Source organism: Lampetra planeri, chromosome 18 (genome assembly GCF_965212315.1).
Source record: "Lampetra planeri chromosome 18, kcLamPlan1.2.h2, whole genome shotgun sequence".
NCBI classification, from domain to species: domain Eukaryota; kingdom Metazoa; phylum Chordata; class Hyperoartia; order Petromyzontiformes; family Petromyzontidae; genus Lampetra; species Lampetra planeri.
The window spans coordinates 10074227-10091466 of NC_136124.1; the positions used below are offsets into that span (position 1 = coordinate 10074227).

General features: G+C 44.3%; 1 protein-coding gene across 1 annotated transcript in view; it reads right to left on the reverse strand.

Annotated features, from left to right (window-relative positions):
- Nucleotides 1–4001: 4001 nt before the first annotated feature.
- Nucleotides 4002–17240, reverse strand: part of LOC144723633 (centrosomal protein of 170 kDa-like) — an 86195-nt gene continuing 72956 nt past the window's right edge. Inside the window, 6 exon segments of the mRNA XM_078602517.1 lie at nt 4002–7661; nt 9644–9695; nt 10839–10932; nt 12673–12761; nt 14056–14217; nt 15002–15164. Of these exon segments, the coding sequence (XP_078458643.1) occupies nt 7417–7661; nt 9644–9695; nt 10839–10932; nt 12673–12761; nt 14056–14217; nt 15002–15164 (805 nt within the window). The 3' untranslated portion in view covers nt 4002–7416.

The window sequence follows — 17240 nt, forward strand, 5'->3', positions numbered from 1 at the left end:
AATCCCTGCCACCCGAACACAGATGCCAAATTTCCCCGGTCTGGGTAACAACACGCCGGAAAAAGTGGAAACCATGCCTACCTACCACCTCGCACCTCTCTTATTGTATCTGCCTTGTAAGCGATGTGTCTCAAGAGGTCCTCACAAGGTGAAGTTATGGTTACTGTTCTTGGTTCTTTCGGTAAAGTCACGTAGAAGGGATATAATAAAAAAATACAAAAAAATAAAATACAATTCTCAAGACATTTCGGCCACAACGCAAACAGCTGTGCGTTGTGGCCGAAACGTCGTGAGAATTGTATTTTATTATGTTTTTTATTATTATTATATTATTTCCCTTCTACGTGACTTTACCGAAAGAACCAAGAAAATGAATCCCTGCAGTCACGAAAGCTTGAAATCGAAATTTTATGGTTACTCATTCACCGAGATATATCAGGCCACAAGAATCCTACAGATTTCCAGATGTAGAAACTCCCACCGTACATTTGTAATAAAGGACTATTGCACTGGGTCTGTCTCCGTTGTCCTTTATTGTGGTTCGTACAACTTTGCCCGCACGGCGTCTCGCTCAGAGTCTCCTCCGTCTCCCGCTCGGCAGCCCCACTGCTGCCGTCGCTCCTGCAGACTTGCTGCTGGCTCTTCACTCAGCCTCTCTGCCTCCGACCTGCAGCCCCACGGCTGCTCTCTGTGCAGCCCCGCTGCTGGCTCTCCGTCTCCTCCGTGCCCGGACACCGCTGGCCGACGGTGCCGAGTCTCGACTTGTGGCGATCGCGACACTTTCCAGCTCCTGCCCTGCGTGGCCTCCTCCTGTCTTTACTCCCACACTCTCCTCCAGCCCTTCCGGTTCCTGCCCTTAAAAGCTCTCCTCTCTCCCCACGTGACCCAACTCCTCCCACCTGTTACGTCATATCCGCGAGGCCGTTTACGCTCGCATTACACATTTTAAAGCAAATTCAAAACATGCTGGACGTGTTGTTGAACTACTCACGTGATTCAGGGTCACCGCACTCTCTCTGGTCACATTTTTTTCTAAATCTCAGTGGCCTTCATTGATGAGAGCATACAGCGGTGAAGGCGCAGCCCTGCAATTGCTCACTCACGCTACTGCTGGCAGGTGGCCCTCAACGTAGACCTCGAAATGTTCACTCTAGGAGGTGAGGGGGGGGGTGTTTGGCCTACTCTTCCATGCTGGCAAAGCATCTTAGAAGAATGTGGGAGATTTCAATTTAAAGCTTTCGTGACTGAAGGGATTCATCTACTTGGTTCTTTCGGTAAAGTCACGTAGAAGGGAAGTAATAAAATAATAAAAATAAAACATAATAAAATAATTCTCACAACGTTTCGGCCACAACGCAAGCAGCCGTTCTCAGGTGAAGGTGAAGAATTCACCTGAGAACCAAGAAGAATATGTGGGAGTTTCGGTAAAGTCACGTCGGTAGAAAAATAATAGATCACGACGTTTCGATCGCAACACAAGAAATCGTCATCAGGTGGGACAACCACAGCAAGAAAAAAAACTGCTACGTGACTTTAGAACCAAAGAGAATGGATTCCTGCAGTCACAAAAGCTTCAAATCAAAATAGGTGGGAGTATCCACACTTTACCTAACTGCACGTGACATCTTCTTGGTTCTTTCGGTAAAGTCACGTAGAAGGGAAATAATAAAATAATATAAATAAAACATAATAAAATAATTCTCACGACGTTTCGGCCACAACGCAAGCAGCCGTCCTCAGGTGAAGAACAGGTCTGTTGGGGAGACAGCGTCAGGACGGCTGCTTGCGTTGTGGCCGAAACGTCGTGAGAATTATCTTATTTTATTATGTTTTATTATTATTATTTTATTATTTCCCTTCTACGTGACTTTACCGAAAGAACCAAGAAGATGAATCCCTGCAGTCACGAAAGCTTTAAATCGAAATGCACGTGACATGCCAATCAAACTGCCCGTAGTGTATCCATTGATACGACAGAGTAGACAGAGGGGGGGGGGGGTTAAGAGACCTGTTGCAACTACCGTGCCGGGAGAGTGAATTGGCAACTTCTGTTTTGGTAAGACAACCGGAGATGACATGCATTTTTGTGAAAGTGAATTAAAGTTTATCTTGGTTGCTGTGCTCTAGAAAACAAAGTACACAGCAGGAACACTGCAGGAAACAAGCCTGCACTGACCAGCGTGGTGAAGAATGGTCATTTAACTCCCACGACCTTGCACGGCAGCGTCTGGAGGCCTCCATCCAGCAGTGGACTGGCAAACGGATGTGCAAGTACAGCACTCTAAAGTATTACGTGAAGGCGAGTGTTGCTTATTATAGACGGCCAACTTTTTTGAATGATAACACCATCAGCCACGATCAATCCACTGCACAGAAACCCAGGTCACTCTTGCAGAAAAAGACTATCCCCCCAGTCTGTTGAGCTCCCACCTGGCTCAACAAAATATACTTTGAAATGTATCTTGTCACCTCCTCTGCGAGAAACATTTTCTCTGGCGAGTTCCCTCCCTTGGCTGACGCTTGAGTGTGTGTTGTTGTTGTTGTGGAGCGGTGGGTCTAGCGGTTAGCGCTACGCTGTGCTACTAAGCCGATGAGGTGCTAGTGTGGCGTGATGAGGTGGTCTGGCGATGTCATCATCGTTGTGATGGCGTGGGTGTGTGGTTAAGCCGATAACGCAGTTTATAGGCTTTGTTCTAAAAATACGATCACGCCTTCTGTAAGACGGTACTGGCTCGATTACAATACGTTCGCACTTTTGTCACGGGTCCATTCTTCGAAGCCAAAGGTTCCATGAAAGCATGGGGTCAGTCACGTGGATTTCTTCTCTCCCTGAACTCCTATTTAATGCCTCTTCTCTAAGCAAATCCACAATTCTCATACCCGATCCACCGCATTCATCTGCCCCTCTGTCACGCTGTACTCCTTTCCGAGTGCTAGAATTGTCAACCTCATTCAGCAGGAACACAGCGGCACAACGAGGAGGCTCAGAATAAACATCTCATTTGAGAAACAAACATCGCACCTCTTGACATTGATATTCTTTGAAGACACCGGTGTAACAGGCATTGGCAGCAAAACGTTAACAGGCCAAAGTGCACATCTCCTGCTTGTGCTCACCGTGAAAGTCACGTAAAAGCATTCGCTAAATAAATACAACTGTCCGATTGTGGCCATACAACCCAAACTAGGGACCACAGTAAGCCACTGTAGTCTGCATTCCTTCAGCAGAGGAGGAAGAGCAAAACGACACCAAATCAATCTTGATTTGAAGCTTTCGTGACTGCAGGAATCCATACTCTTTGGTTCTTTCGGTAAAGTCGCGTAGGTAGAAAATAAAATAAATCACGTTTCGGGCACAACACAAGCATCCATCATCAGGTGGGAAAGTATGGTCTGCTGCTGAGGCAGACTGTTTTAAAGGTTTTAAAGGTTTAAAACAGTCTGCCTCAGCAGCAGACCATGCTTTCCCACCTGATGATGGACGCTTGTGTTACGCCCAAAACGTCGCGATTTATTTCATCCCTACGTGACTTTACCGAAAGAACCAAAGAGTATGGACACCAATTCTCTCACGAGGCCCTCTCGTGGTGCTCTCGCCGCGTGTCTAGCAGACGTGGACAACGGCAGTTAGCTCCTGAGCATAATTGCACACGCAAGAATAGAATGTCAGGAATCCGTCACTACGTTAAACCATAAAAACTTTTTTTTATTTTACCAGGTAAGGCCCGCTGAGCTATATAGCTCTTTTTCAGAAGCGACCTGGCCACAAATCATTGCTGAACGAAGTGACTCATCGTTTGGAAATTTACAGCAGCCACTCAAAACGCACGATTCTAAATGTGGAAGGAAAAATCGGAGGACCTGCAGAAAATCCACGCGACCACGGGGAGAACATGCAAACTCCAAATATACAGGCGTCAAGGTCGGGATCGAACCCACGACCTTCTGCATGCCAGGCGATGTAGTTAACATCTCATTACACAAACACAGGGAAATTGCAGTAAGTATACCTAGTGACTTTATTACTTGACAGGAATAATCTACACAGAGAACCAAGCAATCGATGGCAGCATTTCACGAGCTTACAAAAATAAAACGTGAAGAGCCTGTGTGTAGACTTCTATAAAATTAGACATTCAAAACTATGGAGAAAACATTGAACAGACAAAATTAAAACGAAATGATCAGCTACATGTGTTTTGAACAAAGTTGTGACGAATATATCCATGGCGACATGATATCACACATACCCCAAAGCTTTCTATACATTCTTCCAGAAAAAGCACGGTTTGATGTGCATGTAAAAGCATACCATTCACAGCTACCATCTAACAACTATTGTACATACGCACGCACACATACACCAGGCCATCGGCACAAGCAATTACAGTAGTGTATATCTATAGATTGCCAGGAGTGGCTTATTTTAGTCTTTTTTGGCTTATGAATTTAAAAAAATCCGTTACACAATTAGTTTCTGCAACCATCAAAAGCAAGGTGGCGGGGTATGTGTTTTTTGTTCTAACGATAAATGTGCATGGGATGACAGCATGAAGTATAACCGCACATCAACAGTACCCAACGCAGGCCACATCAACTGGCTGTCGTGTGCGCTCTTGAGGAATATAAAAGGGACGACCGTCATTTTTGGGTACCAAAAAATGGTTCTCAAACTCAAGTCTTTGGGTGCCAAAGCAGGTGCATTTTACGTCAAAATTATAACCCAACCTAACATGTGCATGCAACACGAACCAATTACCGTGACTTAAAATGTGAATAGGTGTATGTGAAGACAGCCAGGGAGAATTTGGGCCCAAGAATTGTAGTTTGAGAAACACAGTGGTGTCAAGTGGTTGTCATTACTTAATTCTTCCGTTTAATTTTGCGCATTTTGTTTTCTTGTCCAAGTGCATTTGACAGTTTTTAGTTTTTTACAATGAACCAGTCGAATGACCCCCACAGATTGCAGTAGCACATGTGAATGATCCATTTTACACTATACAGTAAATAGATTGAAGTTTTATGTTGTTAATACGAGAACAGTACATTTTTTTTCCAGCAATACCATAGGCAGGAATGTTGTATATTAGACAACAAACCCACTTTTCGAGACTACTTTACAATACTGCACATTTGAATGTGTTCTTTTTTTACAATTTTGATATCTGCAATTTTAAATAAAATCTCAAATGTACATATACTTTTATCGTCACACACTGACAGCAATCAATTAAAGACTGAACGTTTTGCTTCAGATGATTTCTCTCTTTAAACAAACCCACCCAACTTATGCATTGACTTCAAGTAGAGGGTTTGAAATCCTCTTATCACATACACACTCCAGGCACTGGATTCTTAGTCCGGCCAAACGTTGTTACAACACCACACAATCAAGGCCACAGCTTTAAACTAAACATTCATGTCTTTTAGGCAAAAGTCTACAGCCTGAGTGGCAACCTAAACAAAAATGTCCAATATATATATTTTTGTTTTACCCATTCTTGAGCAGTAGTCGGTTAAAGCCACGGGGCACAATCGGGCAATTGTTCAGACATTGTTGCCAGCAACTGGCACTGGGTTATGTTTCCATTTTTGTAAAAATATTAGTCGGCCTAAATGTGGAGAGAGCAATTTACTGGATCTCACCACTGCTCCCCTCTGGTGGGGGGTTAACTGAGATGACAACTTCCCGTCAGAATAGCAGGTGAAGTGTCCCTCTCGCTCCATTATTGTTAAAACTTTTCAAACATGTTTCACTGGTTTAGACAGACTTCTGTTACACGATGCAACTTCCTAATCAAGTTGCCACAGTTGCTCAAAGTAATTGGTTTGTCACAACAATGCTGGCAATAATGACCCTAAAATTGCCCAAGGGTGATCATGGCCTTTACTCTAAAGCAGAAACTTAAAGGCATGCAACCGTTTACTGTACCTTGCATTGTAAACAACTTTTTATTTTCCGAATATATGTTTGAATGTTTAAACAATCAGAATATATTCAATAAGTGGCCTTCTTTTAAGCTGCGTGGATATCTTTATGGCATTGAAAACACTGTACCAAGCATTGTAAACAACTTTCGATTCCGAATATATTTTAGAATGCTTAAAACAATGCGTATAGCGCTGCATGTGGAAAAATGTGAAACACCGTGGATATAGCGTCATGGCATTTTTTTTTACAACGACCATCTACCTACGTACCCTGTCTCATTCACTTTAAATTGAATCTCGACTCTTGAGTCAATCGTGTGCTCGATGGGTTTAAGCAGTCAGTAGCAAGGAGTGGCTCTAAAGATGAGGCACTTAAGACAGGGTCGTGAACTCGAACAATAAACACTTTGATTAACAAAATCAAATGGCAGCAATTAAAAGCCTTTTTGTGATAACCTCTGTCCATTGTTTCGATGGCTCACGTTCCAAGGACAAGTTTGATACATCTTCTAGAATTGTGGGAAAATATGATCAGCTTGAAAAATCTAAAACGGCATTTAATGTAAAAAAACAAACTATGCATTTCATTATGGCAACTTAACAATTTTTAAGGACCGATGTCCTGAACAGTTACCAATTTGTATCCATAATTAAATCAGATTGGTAACAAGTGGCAGAACATTTCTTAGCTTAAGATCCCAACAAAATATTATTTGATCTGTCCATAACATTAACAAAGATGACACGTGCAAAACATTTAAATAATAATAATAATCATGCATATGATTCTGAGAGGTCATACCAGCAGTGCAACAATTCCATACAGTGTTTGGTGCACTTTCCTATTTTTGTCGTCTCTCTCTATATATATATTTAATATCTTTGATTTTGAATGTAAGACCCTCCCCCAAATAAAGTGTACGTAGATTTGATGTCTGAAAAGTATTACCTTAAATAACACAAGTGCGGCGGAGGTAAGAGAAGGCCTCACAAAACTGTTGGCTGGAGATGCCGCGTTAAACGTTTGCTAAATTCGTACCTGTCGAGATGGTACATGTTTGCATTGTGAATATCGCATAATTGGATTCAGTACACAGTTATCCTACAGTTAGTGTTAAGCATCTCCATAGTGCATTTCTGTGATTCACCATCATCATCTTCATCATCGTGGTTACCACAATATTTCTTAGCATTATCCCACAATTCCCTCCAACTTGAGTTTTGCGATGCCCACTGATCAAGTGTACCGGCTTACAAACAAACCGCAAACGTGTAAAAAAAAAGATACGCAGCAGAAAAACGAACATAAATAACACGAAAGTAAAATATACAGCCAAAACCAGTGTTCGAGAACACATTGTGCAACAAAAACAAAGAAAGATAACAGCAGCTTAGTTCGGCGTTCAGTGCAAGGAAGGGGGGGGGGGCGGCACAAGATGGCCTCGCGTTTCCGCGTGCCTCGGCAGTGGTGGGGGGGGGGGGCCCTCACACGTAGCAGGGCCCTTCTTCCTCCCCTTCCTCCTCGCCGCTCGGATGGAACTTGTTGAAGTGGACGCTGTACTCCGCCTCGGAGCCCACGCTGTCGGGCTCCGTGCACAGCGACGCGTCCAAACCTCCGCCGCTGCCGCGTCGACTCCCAGTTCGCGAGCGGCCTTGTGCAGCCTTCCTGGCCTGCTCCTTGTCGCACCAGCGGTCCAGAACGTTGTCCGGATCGATCATGGCATTGATGACTGCAGAAGAGCAAGGTCAGAGAGGCACCTTTCACTCGACGACTCTTGCAGGTGTCAGAGTAAGAATCTTGATTTAGACTGGAGGAATCTGATAAGCTACGAAGCTGACTTTCGCAGTAGCTGGACCTGATGCCCAGTAGGTGTGAGCGTACCAACGTGCCGCACATTGTATACGATTGTGAGAACAGAACCCGGTACTTATCCGGGGAAGCATTGGGGACGTTTGGGCAACTACTTTGTCAATGATGTTTTGCATGCGAGAGGAAAATTTAGTACGTGGAGAATGTAATGGGATAGCACTCAAATGTCCGTGCATATCAAACAGTGGATTTAACCATGAATGATGATAATGTCTGAGGCTTGCATTAAAATGTTTTAAGTACACAGAAGTACACTTGATCATATCTGGAGATGTTTTATTTTTGTATTGTGTCTTCCTCTAACAGCGGCGAGACGTCGATGCCTTGTGATGCATGTATGCACTGTTATCCGTGACCCTCCATTGATAAGTGCTGCTGATCTGCTGCCCCATTTAACACGGACTGCAACAACGCTTTCCAGTAGGGTGTAGTGGAACAAAATCCACTGTTGTACTCGAAAATGCTGTATCATCTATGCTCCCCGCCTTTATCAAGTCACACTGACCAGCGTGGTAAAATATGGTGTAAAACAACACCCCATACACAACCCGCAATGGTTTGGGGGCCAATGTAATAATTCAGAAAATGTGGGTAGCTCTCAAAAGTTGGCCAACGCAGTGGTACAGAGTGGCCTGTTCTTGAGAATAATATCAGAGGCTCTTCAACAATACAGAAATTGGTGGCTATATCTTGCCAAAGTGACGTATTACATGTGAAAGGTGCTCATCAAACTATAGTCATCGTGGGCAAATGTTTAGTTAATGTTGGAGCTCTGTATTCACTTTACTTCTTCTAAGCCAAAAGCCTGATTATTGCGTGGGGTCACCTGCGGGGACTTTCTGTCTCCGTGAGCTTCAATTCTGTGCCTGTCCTCTCGTCACATCCACCACCCCCCATCACTTCTTGTTCCACCGCATCCTCCCACCTCGCCCTCGGCCTCCCTCTATGCTTTGGTGCCCTGCACCGCTGACATCTCCATAGACCTAGGTCTATGGGTCTCTATGTGAGTCTATGGGTCACTATGCGCGTGTATGGGTCTCCATGCAAGCGTATGGGTCTCTATGCAAGCGTATGCGTCTCTATGCAAGCGTATGGGTCTCTATGTGAGTGTATGGGTCTCTATGTGAGTGTATGAGTCTCTATGTGCGTGTATGGGTTTCTATGTGAGTGTATGGGTCACTATGCAAGCGTATGGGTCTCTATGTGAGTGTATGGGTCACTATGCGAGCGTATGGGTCTCTATGTGCGTGTATGGGTCTCCATGTGAGCGTATGGGTCTCTGTGTGAATGTATGGGTCTCTATGTGAGTCTATGTGAGTGTATGGGTCTCTATGTGAGTGTATGGGTCTCTATGTGAGTGTATGGGTCTCTATGTGAGTGTATGGGTCTCTATGTGAGTGTATGGGTCTCTATGTGAGCGTATGGGTCTCTATGTGAGCGTATGGGTCTCCATGTGAGTGTATGGGTCACTATGCGAGCGTATGGGTCTCTATGTGCGTGTATGGGTCTCTATGTGAGTGTATGGGTCTCTATGTGAGTGTATGGGTCTCTATGTGAGTGTATGGGTCTCTAATCTTCACAGCCCTTCTAATTGCATCTTCTTCATCTCTTTTCAACACGTGCTGCAAAACACCAAAGACTCACCTCCCTTGCTTTCTCAAAAATATAATGAAACCCCACTAAGACTCTAACTTCTGCAGCTCACTCCTGACCGTGCTGCTTTAACAAACATAATTCATTACAAGCACGTGATTTTAGGGTTTACGTCACGTAACATGAAATGGCTTTGAGAAGTTCCAGTCGAAGATGTATCCATACACACAAGCACAGGTGACATCTTACCTTCCAGCTGCCTTTCAACTGTTCGAAGGTCCCTCAATATGGACGCAATATCCTGAAAAGACATTAATTATCAAAGAGCTCAAGATAATTGGTTGCAAAAACGATGGCCTCACCTGTGTTTGCGATGTCAATCAAATTTAATGCTGAACAATCTGCTCCGTTTTCCCACACAGATAATTAAGGTAATCTGTTGACATTACACGGTAATTAACCTTAATGGTACTGCCATTAGACAGCATGTGCCAACAGGGCTCTTTCTTGATCTCCATCAAGATGTTATCAATCATTTAAATGATGCTCCTGTTTCGTGTTGTGTCCAGAAGACCTGCGCAACATGCAATTTGCAAAAGGTACGAAGTTTGGCTCCAAGTTTTTTCTTGTTGAGCGTTTCTAGATTTCCCGTGAAACATCTGCGCCACCGTCCTCTGTGATTCATAAAATAAGAAAACTCTTTCCCTTGTCTTTCCCCCCCCCCTCTTCCCAGACTTTCCCTGAGTGTGCTGGTCATTATTCTTCTCCTCCCCCTCCACATTTAAATCGTCATCATTCGCCCTTGCGCGAGTTCCCCAATTGGTTGGGGCAGCGGAAGCTGCCCCTTAAATGTTTCGATTTAAAGCTTTCGTGACTGCAGGGATTCATCTTCTTGGTTCTTTCGGTAAAGTCACGTAGAAGGGAAATAATAAAATAATAAAACATAGTAAAATACAATTCTCACTTGTATTTTAGTATGAGAATTGTATTTTATTATGTTTTATTTTTATTATTTTATTATTTCCCTTCTACGTGACTTTACCGAAAGAACCAAGAAGATGCCCCTTTCATGTTGGGTTTCCGCCGCGCCGGAATGGATGTTTGCGGATATTTTTTTTTCTCTATCCTTTTGTTGGAACCTCTCGGTGTGGTGTGCGGTGAGGGTCCGCATGTTGTTGTAACACAGTAAGACCTTGGATTGCGAGCAATCCATTCCGGAAACGTGTTTGTAATCCAAAGCACTCGTATATCAGTTGTGATCACGTGACGCTCGGCAGACAAAGCGTATACACGTGCTACTCGTATTGCAAGACCTCGCTCGTTTATCAAATTAATATTTAGTAAAAAAAATTGCTCGTCTTGCAAAAACACTCGCAGACCATGTTACTCACAATCCAAGGTTTTACTGTAAAACATAATTTTTTTTTTTTAAAGATTACTCTACCTTGTTGGATGTCTTCAGCAGCGGAACTTCGCTGTCGGAGTTGAGACGAGACTCGATCTCCGGCCAGTTCCTCTCCTCGTCCCGCAGCAGGATCCTACGGACAGCCGATTTCACTCGTGACTTTTTACAACTCAAACCTCCAAGTGACGTTTTGTCATTGTCAAAAGACCATTAACAACACAAGGACACATTTTGATACGATTGGAAACTTGGAGTGTGGAGCGGTGGCGAAAGGGTTAGTGCGCCGTGATTTGAACCAGATGATCTCCGCAGTTTGAATCTCGGTTACTGTCAGTGACGAGCAGTGTTTGAACCAGTCGTGGGACCCCAACCTTCACCAACACACGTTGACCAGGGTGGTGAAATATGGTCAAATAGCCCCCGTAACTGACACGACAGACAGGACTGACAAAAGGGCTGTACTCTTACTCTTTGGTTTATTTTGGTAAAGTCACGTAGGTAAAAAATTAAATCAAATAAATGAAAACTAAATTAAATCACGACGTTTTGGGCTCAATACAATTGTCCTTCTTGAGGTTGTCTGACACACTTAAGTGGTTGTGCTTTCGCTACGTTGTCCCCATCTGAAGAAGGACGCTTGTGTTGCGCCCGAAACGTTGTGATTAAATTTAGTTGTTTTCATTTTTTTTCACTTTTTCACCTACGTGACTTTACCGAAAAAAGCTAAAGAGTATGAATCCTTGCAGTCACCAAAGCTTCAAATCTAAAAGGGCTGTACATTTACCATTCATTATTCTTGTTGTCCTTCCCCTGCACCTACGATTAGCACGGTTGGCTACATATGGTGCGAACGAAGTCCAACATACATACATTATATACTCATGAAAAATGAATTTTCCCAACATCACAATATAGGACCGTCCTAGATGAATAAGTCAGCTCATTCTTTTAAATACAAAATGCTAAAAGTTTATCATATTTTATATTTTCATAGCCCTTTGTTAATTAAATGCCAGATAAAGACTTACCCCTGCTCCACCGCGGTCATGGAGGTTGTTTGACCACACCTCACCACGCTGGTCAGTGGTGAGTTGGTGAATGGAGGTGCCCAAGACTGGGTCAGACATTGCTTTCCACTGAAGTTAGATATAGCCAAGAATGCAATGTGCTAACTGCTGTTCCACCAATCGACTCGAATTATATTGAAGACCAACAACCACTATGTCATTGCTTGTGTAAAACTGTAATAACAATGTTAGCATAATCCATTTCACCCAGAGATTGTTTTCCCCGCAGGCCACGTGGATGCCTTTCATTGCCTGGACCTCCTGGCAGGCTGTGGATCGGGCCTCCCCACCTCTAGATTATTATACATCTCTATGGGTTGTAATTGAGCTTAATGGCTTTGTACAACTGCAATGCCGAACAAAAAAAAACAATGAAGCTGCAATGCTTAACACAGGATATTGTATGTATGTTGAACTTCTTTCACACCGTACGTAGCCAACCGTGCTAATCGGAGGTGTGGGGGAAGGACAACAAACTAAATGCAAAAGCAGTTCTTAAAAAATGAGTTTTCAAAATTGTGCAAGGATTTAAGAATGCAACAAAGTTACTTGCATACACTTAAATGTTTAAAGACGGCTTTATAATGCGCTCGTAGGTTAAAGCGCTGGCACCGGATATATGCGTGTTTGTGAGATTCCATGGACACATTTCCTTGCACAGTAAAGTGATTCTAAAGAACGGAGGAGGCTCCCTCAATGAACTGTTTTTTTTTTTTGCTTCGTACAGCTTGCAATCTTACCTGGCCTAGAATAAGTTATATCCGCGGTTGCACTCTGCAAACGTGAAGTAAATCAACTGAACACACCTCATTTTAGTTGCCGTTCTGTCAGTGTTGCTGCGAATCTTCTGGGACAGTTGTGCGACGGAAGACAGGATGAGGTTATCCAGCTGCATCTGTTTGGCCAGAATGACAAAAAAAATCCTTTTATTTCAACAATACGCAGTCCACATTTTTCGCAGACTTAAAATGTCAACGTGTCACACAGGGGTGACAGCAGCTCTGAGATTGTGCGATTGTCTCTGAATTTCAAACTCTGCTGGTTCAAAATCCAGACTAGCAGCCTTGGCTGGTGGCATACAAATGGTACAATGGCATAAAGCATTCATGTCTTTTGGAGCAGGCATTATTCAGCCTTATGTTCCATGTGTTCAAGAACTATAAAGATACTTATTTAAAGAAAAAGCCACTGTTTGCCAGTGGTTTAGTGGTGCAAATCGACCACTCTAAAGATCACATTCCATTTTCAACAATAGTATCCGGTTTCATGGCTTTGCTATTAATAGAAATCTTATTAACTATGATACTCACAGCTGGTGATACAACCGTTTGTTACCTTAGATACTCTGTATGTGGGTGTTCTAAACATTGAAAGATTGAGCAGAACATCTAAACATTGAAAGATTGAGCAGTAACATACTGGTAGGAACCTCCTGGTTACACCAGCCCACAGGGGATTATTGTGTCCGTGCGTCCGTCGTGCAGAGAGGGGCTGGGTGGGGGGGTGGGAGGGGTGGGGCTGGGTGGGGAGGGGCTGGTCACCCCGTGGTGCCCTTATAAAACTCAACGTTTAACCTACTCACGCCGGCTTGTGCCCGCCCTCACAGTCGGGCATATTTGCGGAATACACCACGCCGCCGTCGACCCTGGCCATTGACCGAGCAACCCAACGTTCCTACCAACTCTCTCCGCAGGAATGTGTTTATTATAAACCATGATCAATCCACTGCTAGACAAAGGAAATCCCCTTTCTGTCACTATCCCTCAGGATCCTGAGCTGTCACCATCCACCTCCTTCTTGCACGAGAAATGATGTACAAGGGATTGATCAAGTTTTGAAATCCAGTCAAGAACATTATTGGATGTGGAATGAACCTTTGTTTGCCCGCCAGAAAAAGGTGGATACATGGGGCAACTGTTCACGGTGCGGTCCACAGCGTGCAGTTTGTCCCAGCTGCAGTGCGGATAATTCTGTCGGTAATCATTGCTACTCGTGCATCAGACATTGTCCACATCGCCTGTGGTAAGTTTATGATCGCGAAGCAAGGATGAGGTTCGCACCGTACGTAGCTGACCATGTTGATCGGAGGTGCGATTAGAACACTCCACATTTCACTCAACATCGTAGACCTGCGCACAGTAATTGCGCACAGTTCAGACACTCTCTCCTCCTCCCCAGAAGTGCGCTACCTCGTCGCGTGTCCACGTCTTGCGTTTGCTTGCAGAGTCGGGGTTGCGGCCCTCCCCTGCACGGTAAGGCGCCTCTGCCCCGCAGGTGGTTTGTCCGTCAGCCAACGAGTGTGGGGGAACTTTGCGGAAATTAATCGCCTCGTCTGCTATCCTCTGCACGAGCTGGAAAAAAAAAATAAACGAGGAAAATGACACGTGTGCACGGAGTCTGTACCACTTAAGAAAAAAACGAGCCGTCACATGGCGCGTGATGTCGCCAAACGATGCCACACGTCGTCATTGGGAGGTGATGTTATTGTCTTTGGCAAAATTGCTTATCCACTATTACTGTTTTTTTAATTGTAAACGTTTGGATAACCTATTACTAAATTTGCCCGGTATTTTGTTTTTATTCAGATGGGATCATCTATATGACTCAAGATGTAAACTGTTAAACAGAACAAACAAAAACATTCATAATAATTCATAATAAACGTTTTTGGTTTAGATCGCGTTAATTATAAATGTGTCCTAACCCTCCACCACCCGACACGGCCAATCAGTAAAAAACATTCAGGTGACATACAGTTGTTCCATTATCCAGTGTGCTGTTACTTAGGGTGTTTTTGCAAATGACATAGCCAACGATGGACATTCCACATTCCCAGGGCTTGAGACAATCACTGCGCCAACTTTCCACAAGGAGTACTCAATTTGATCACAAACGGAGGAGTGCCAAGCCAAGTCACCCCCTGGATTTTCACTGGGCCCCCATACGATTACACGTCGAACACCAACTACAGCGCCACCCAGCCAATGCCGCCAATATAGCCACGCCTCTGCATAATCCACACACCCCGCCCTGCAAGCCACCGCAATACAAGCATCTACCATCATCGTCGTCATCGCCGCCGGCACTACCACACCCAGCGATCGCCGACCGCCACAGTTTGACCCTCTGACTCACCTGCTCCTTGGCCTCAATGGTGGAACCGGGGGAGGGGGGCCCATCGCTGACGGCCACTCCCGCAGCCGACGAGCTGCTACTCACGGAGTTGGGCTCGGTGCCGGCCACTTCGTGAATCTCGCGTGCCAAGATGGCCAGGTCCTTTGCCAGGTCCTGGCTGATTCTGCAATGGGGATCGGGGTTGACACTTTTAAATGCACTTCTTGAGGAAATGGGTAAGAAGGGAACGTGACAAACCCCCGGGCACCAGAGCCCCGCATAAGCCTGACAAAACAGCCGTTCCAGGAAAAACAGATGCTTCGACAGGAATTGAAAACTGGACCATGTCGATTGTGAAAAATGCACCAAAGACAGAGATCCCCCGTATAGCCTTAACAAACTGTTGGTGGCAAGTGCTGTTATAGCGAGCACCTATTAAGGCCGGCACAGTCGACAAAGGGGTGGGTGGCCAACACCACGCCCGACCGCCTTTGTCTGCCCAGTGGTGATGTTTCTACACAACGCACCAGGTAATCATTTGAGGCTGAGTCGACCTAGGGGAGGCCCAGGACTGGTTAAGAGAATCGTCACTGGTGTTGGCCATAAGTGTGAATCGAATTCGGGTTGCCGGGTTCATAGCGCAGCACGCCAACCGCTACAATACCGCTCCCCGCACTACATCAGCCATCGTGAGAGCACTATTATGATGTATGAGTACATATATCCACACTTTCCTGTGATGGCTTTCGAAATCTCAAGTTGGGATATGTTCGAAGGGGTGACCATAAATTTGAAGTGGAAACGGTACAATTTGAACTCAGAGGCCAGTTCACAGACGAATAATAACTCTGGGGTTAATAATATTAATAAAGCCCACGTGTCAGGCATTTTGCTAAAGAAGGCCCTACCTGGTACATACGGGCAATTCATTTTTACGTACTTTTGCATGTGTCGTATGAAATTTCAGAATGATGAAGGTTTGCTCAGAATGGCGAGCGGCCTACGCGTAACACTGCATTGCACACGCGTCTCACGGACGAGTGAGATGAACTAAGCTCCCCTTCAACCAACCGCACGGATTGCAGGTGTGTGTGTCACCACATCCGGCGCGTTAGGGGGATTGCCTAGGAGTGGAGGGGAAAGCGTTACCTTTCAGGATTGTTATCAGAAATGTTTTGTTGCATCATTTTGGTACACACCCATAATTCAGTGCTTTGGAGGGAACAATTGGTGGATCACGTAGCTTTGTAACACTCCCAAACTTACTGGGCTGCAAGTTACTTACAAGGGAATGTAAAATAATGGGCTTGCAAACCTATGCATTCAGTATTATCCCCTCGTATTCCTCGGGTTTATCTGGGTACTCTGGTTTTCTACGCACACGCAAAACACCCTTTGCAAATAATTAGCCAACATTCCAAGGAAGAAGCCTCATCAAACGGAGTCTTGAGATTTGAAGTTTTCGTGACTGCAAGGATTCATACTCTTTGGTTTTTTCGGTAAAGTCACGTAGGTAAAAAATTAAAATGAAATAAATCACGACGTTTCGGAAGCAACACAAGCCTCCGTCATCAGGTGTAAACGCTCCAGTAAAATTGCTGTAGCGTATGAGTCTTGAGACTCAGGATATTCTGAATGATGATCAATGAAATTAAAAAGAAAAGGGTAAAACATCCCCAGGAAATCAACTAACGCAAAGGTGGAATGATGAGATGAGTCCATGCAGTGAAAGCTTGTGGCAATGCAAGACCTTTAAAATTATTCTTCCAGCAGTGGAAAGACAATGGTTGATGATGAAAAAATCAAATTTCCTATAATTTATGTTAGTTTATGATTAATTTGAACGAGGTTTTAAGAAGAGGAATGAAACATTCACCCTTTCACGCTTTACAACCAATCTTTTTTCGGGCCTTCTAAACTAACCTTAAGTCACCGTTGGGATGTTTTCAATTAAAAAAAAAAGTAAAATAATACCATCGGGTATACTTTATGGCCTTCTTAACGATACACGCGACTCTTTCGAAGAGCGTAAAGTGCCGTGTAAATGAAGCCACTTAACATTACGCCCAAAACCTGACGGGATGATAGAATGGTGCAAAGCCGATTCAAGCCATTCATTTCACCTGCCACTCAAGATAACTGTGTTGTTTCTGAAAACCATATTAGCATGAAAAATTGTAATCGTAAAGCACTTTACAAGACAACCCCTACACCAAGGCCAACGAATTCCGCGGGTTTTGACGTAGATTCATTATTAAAG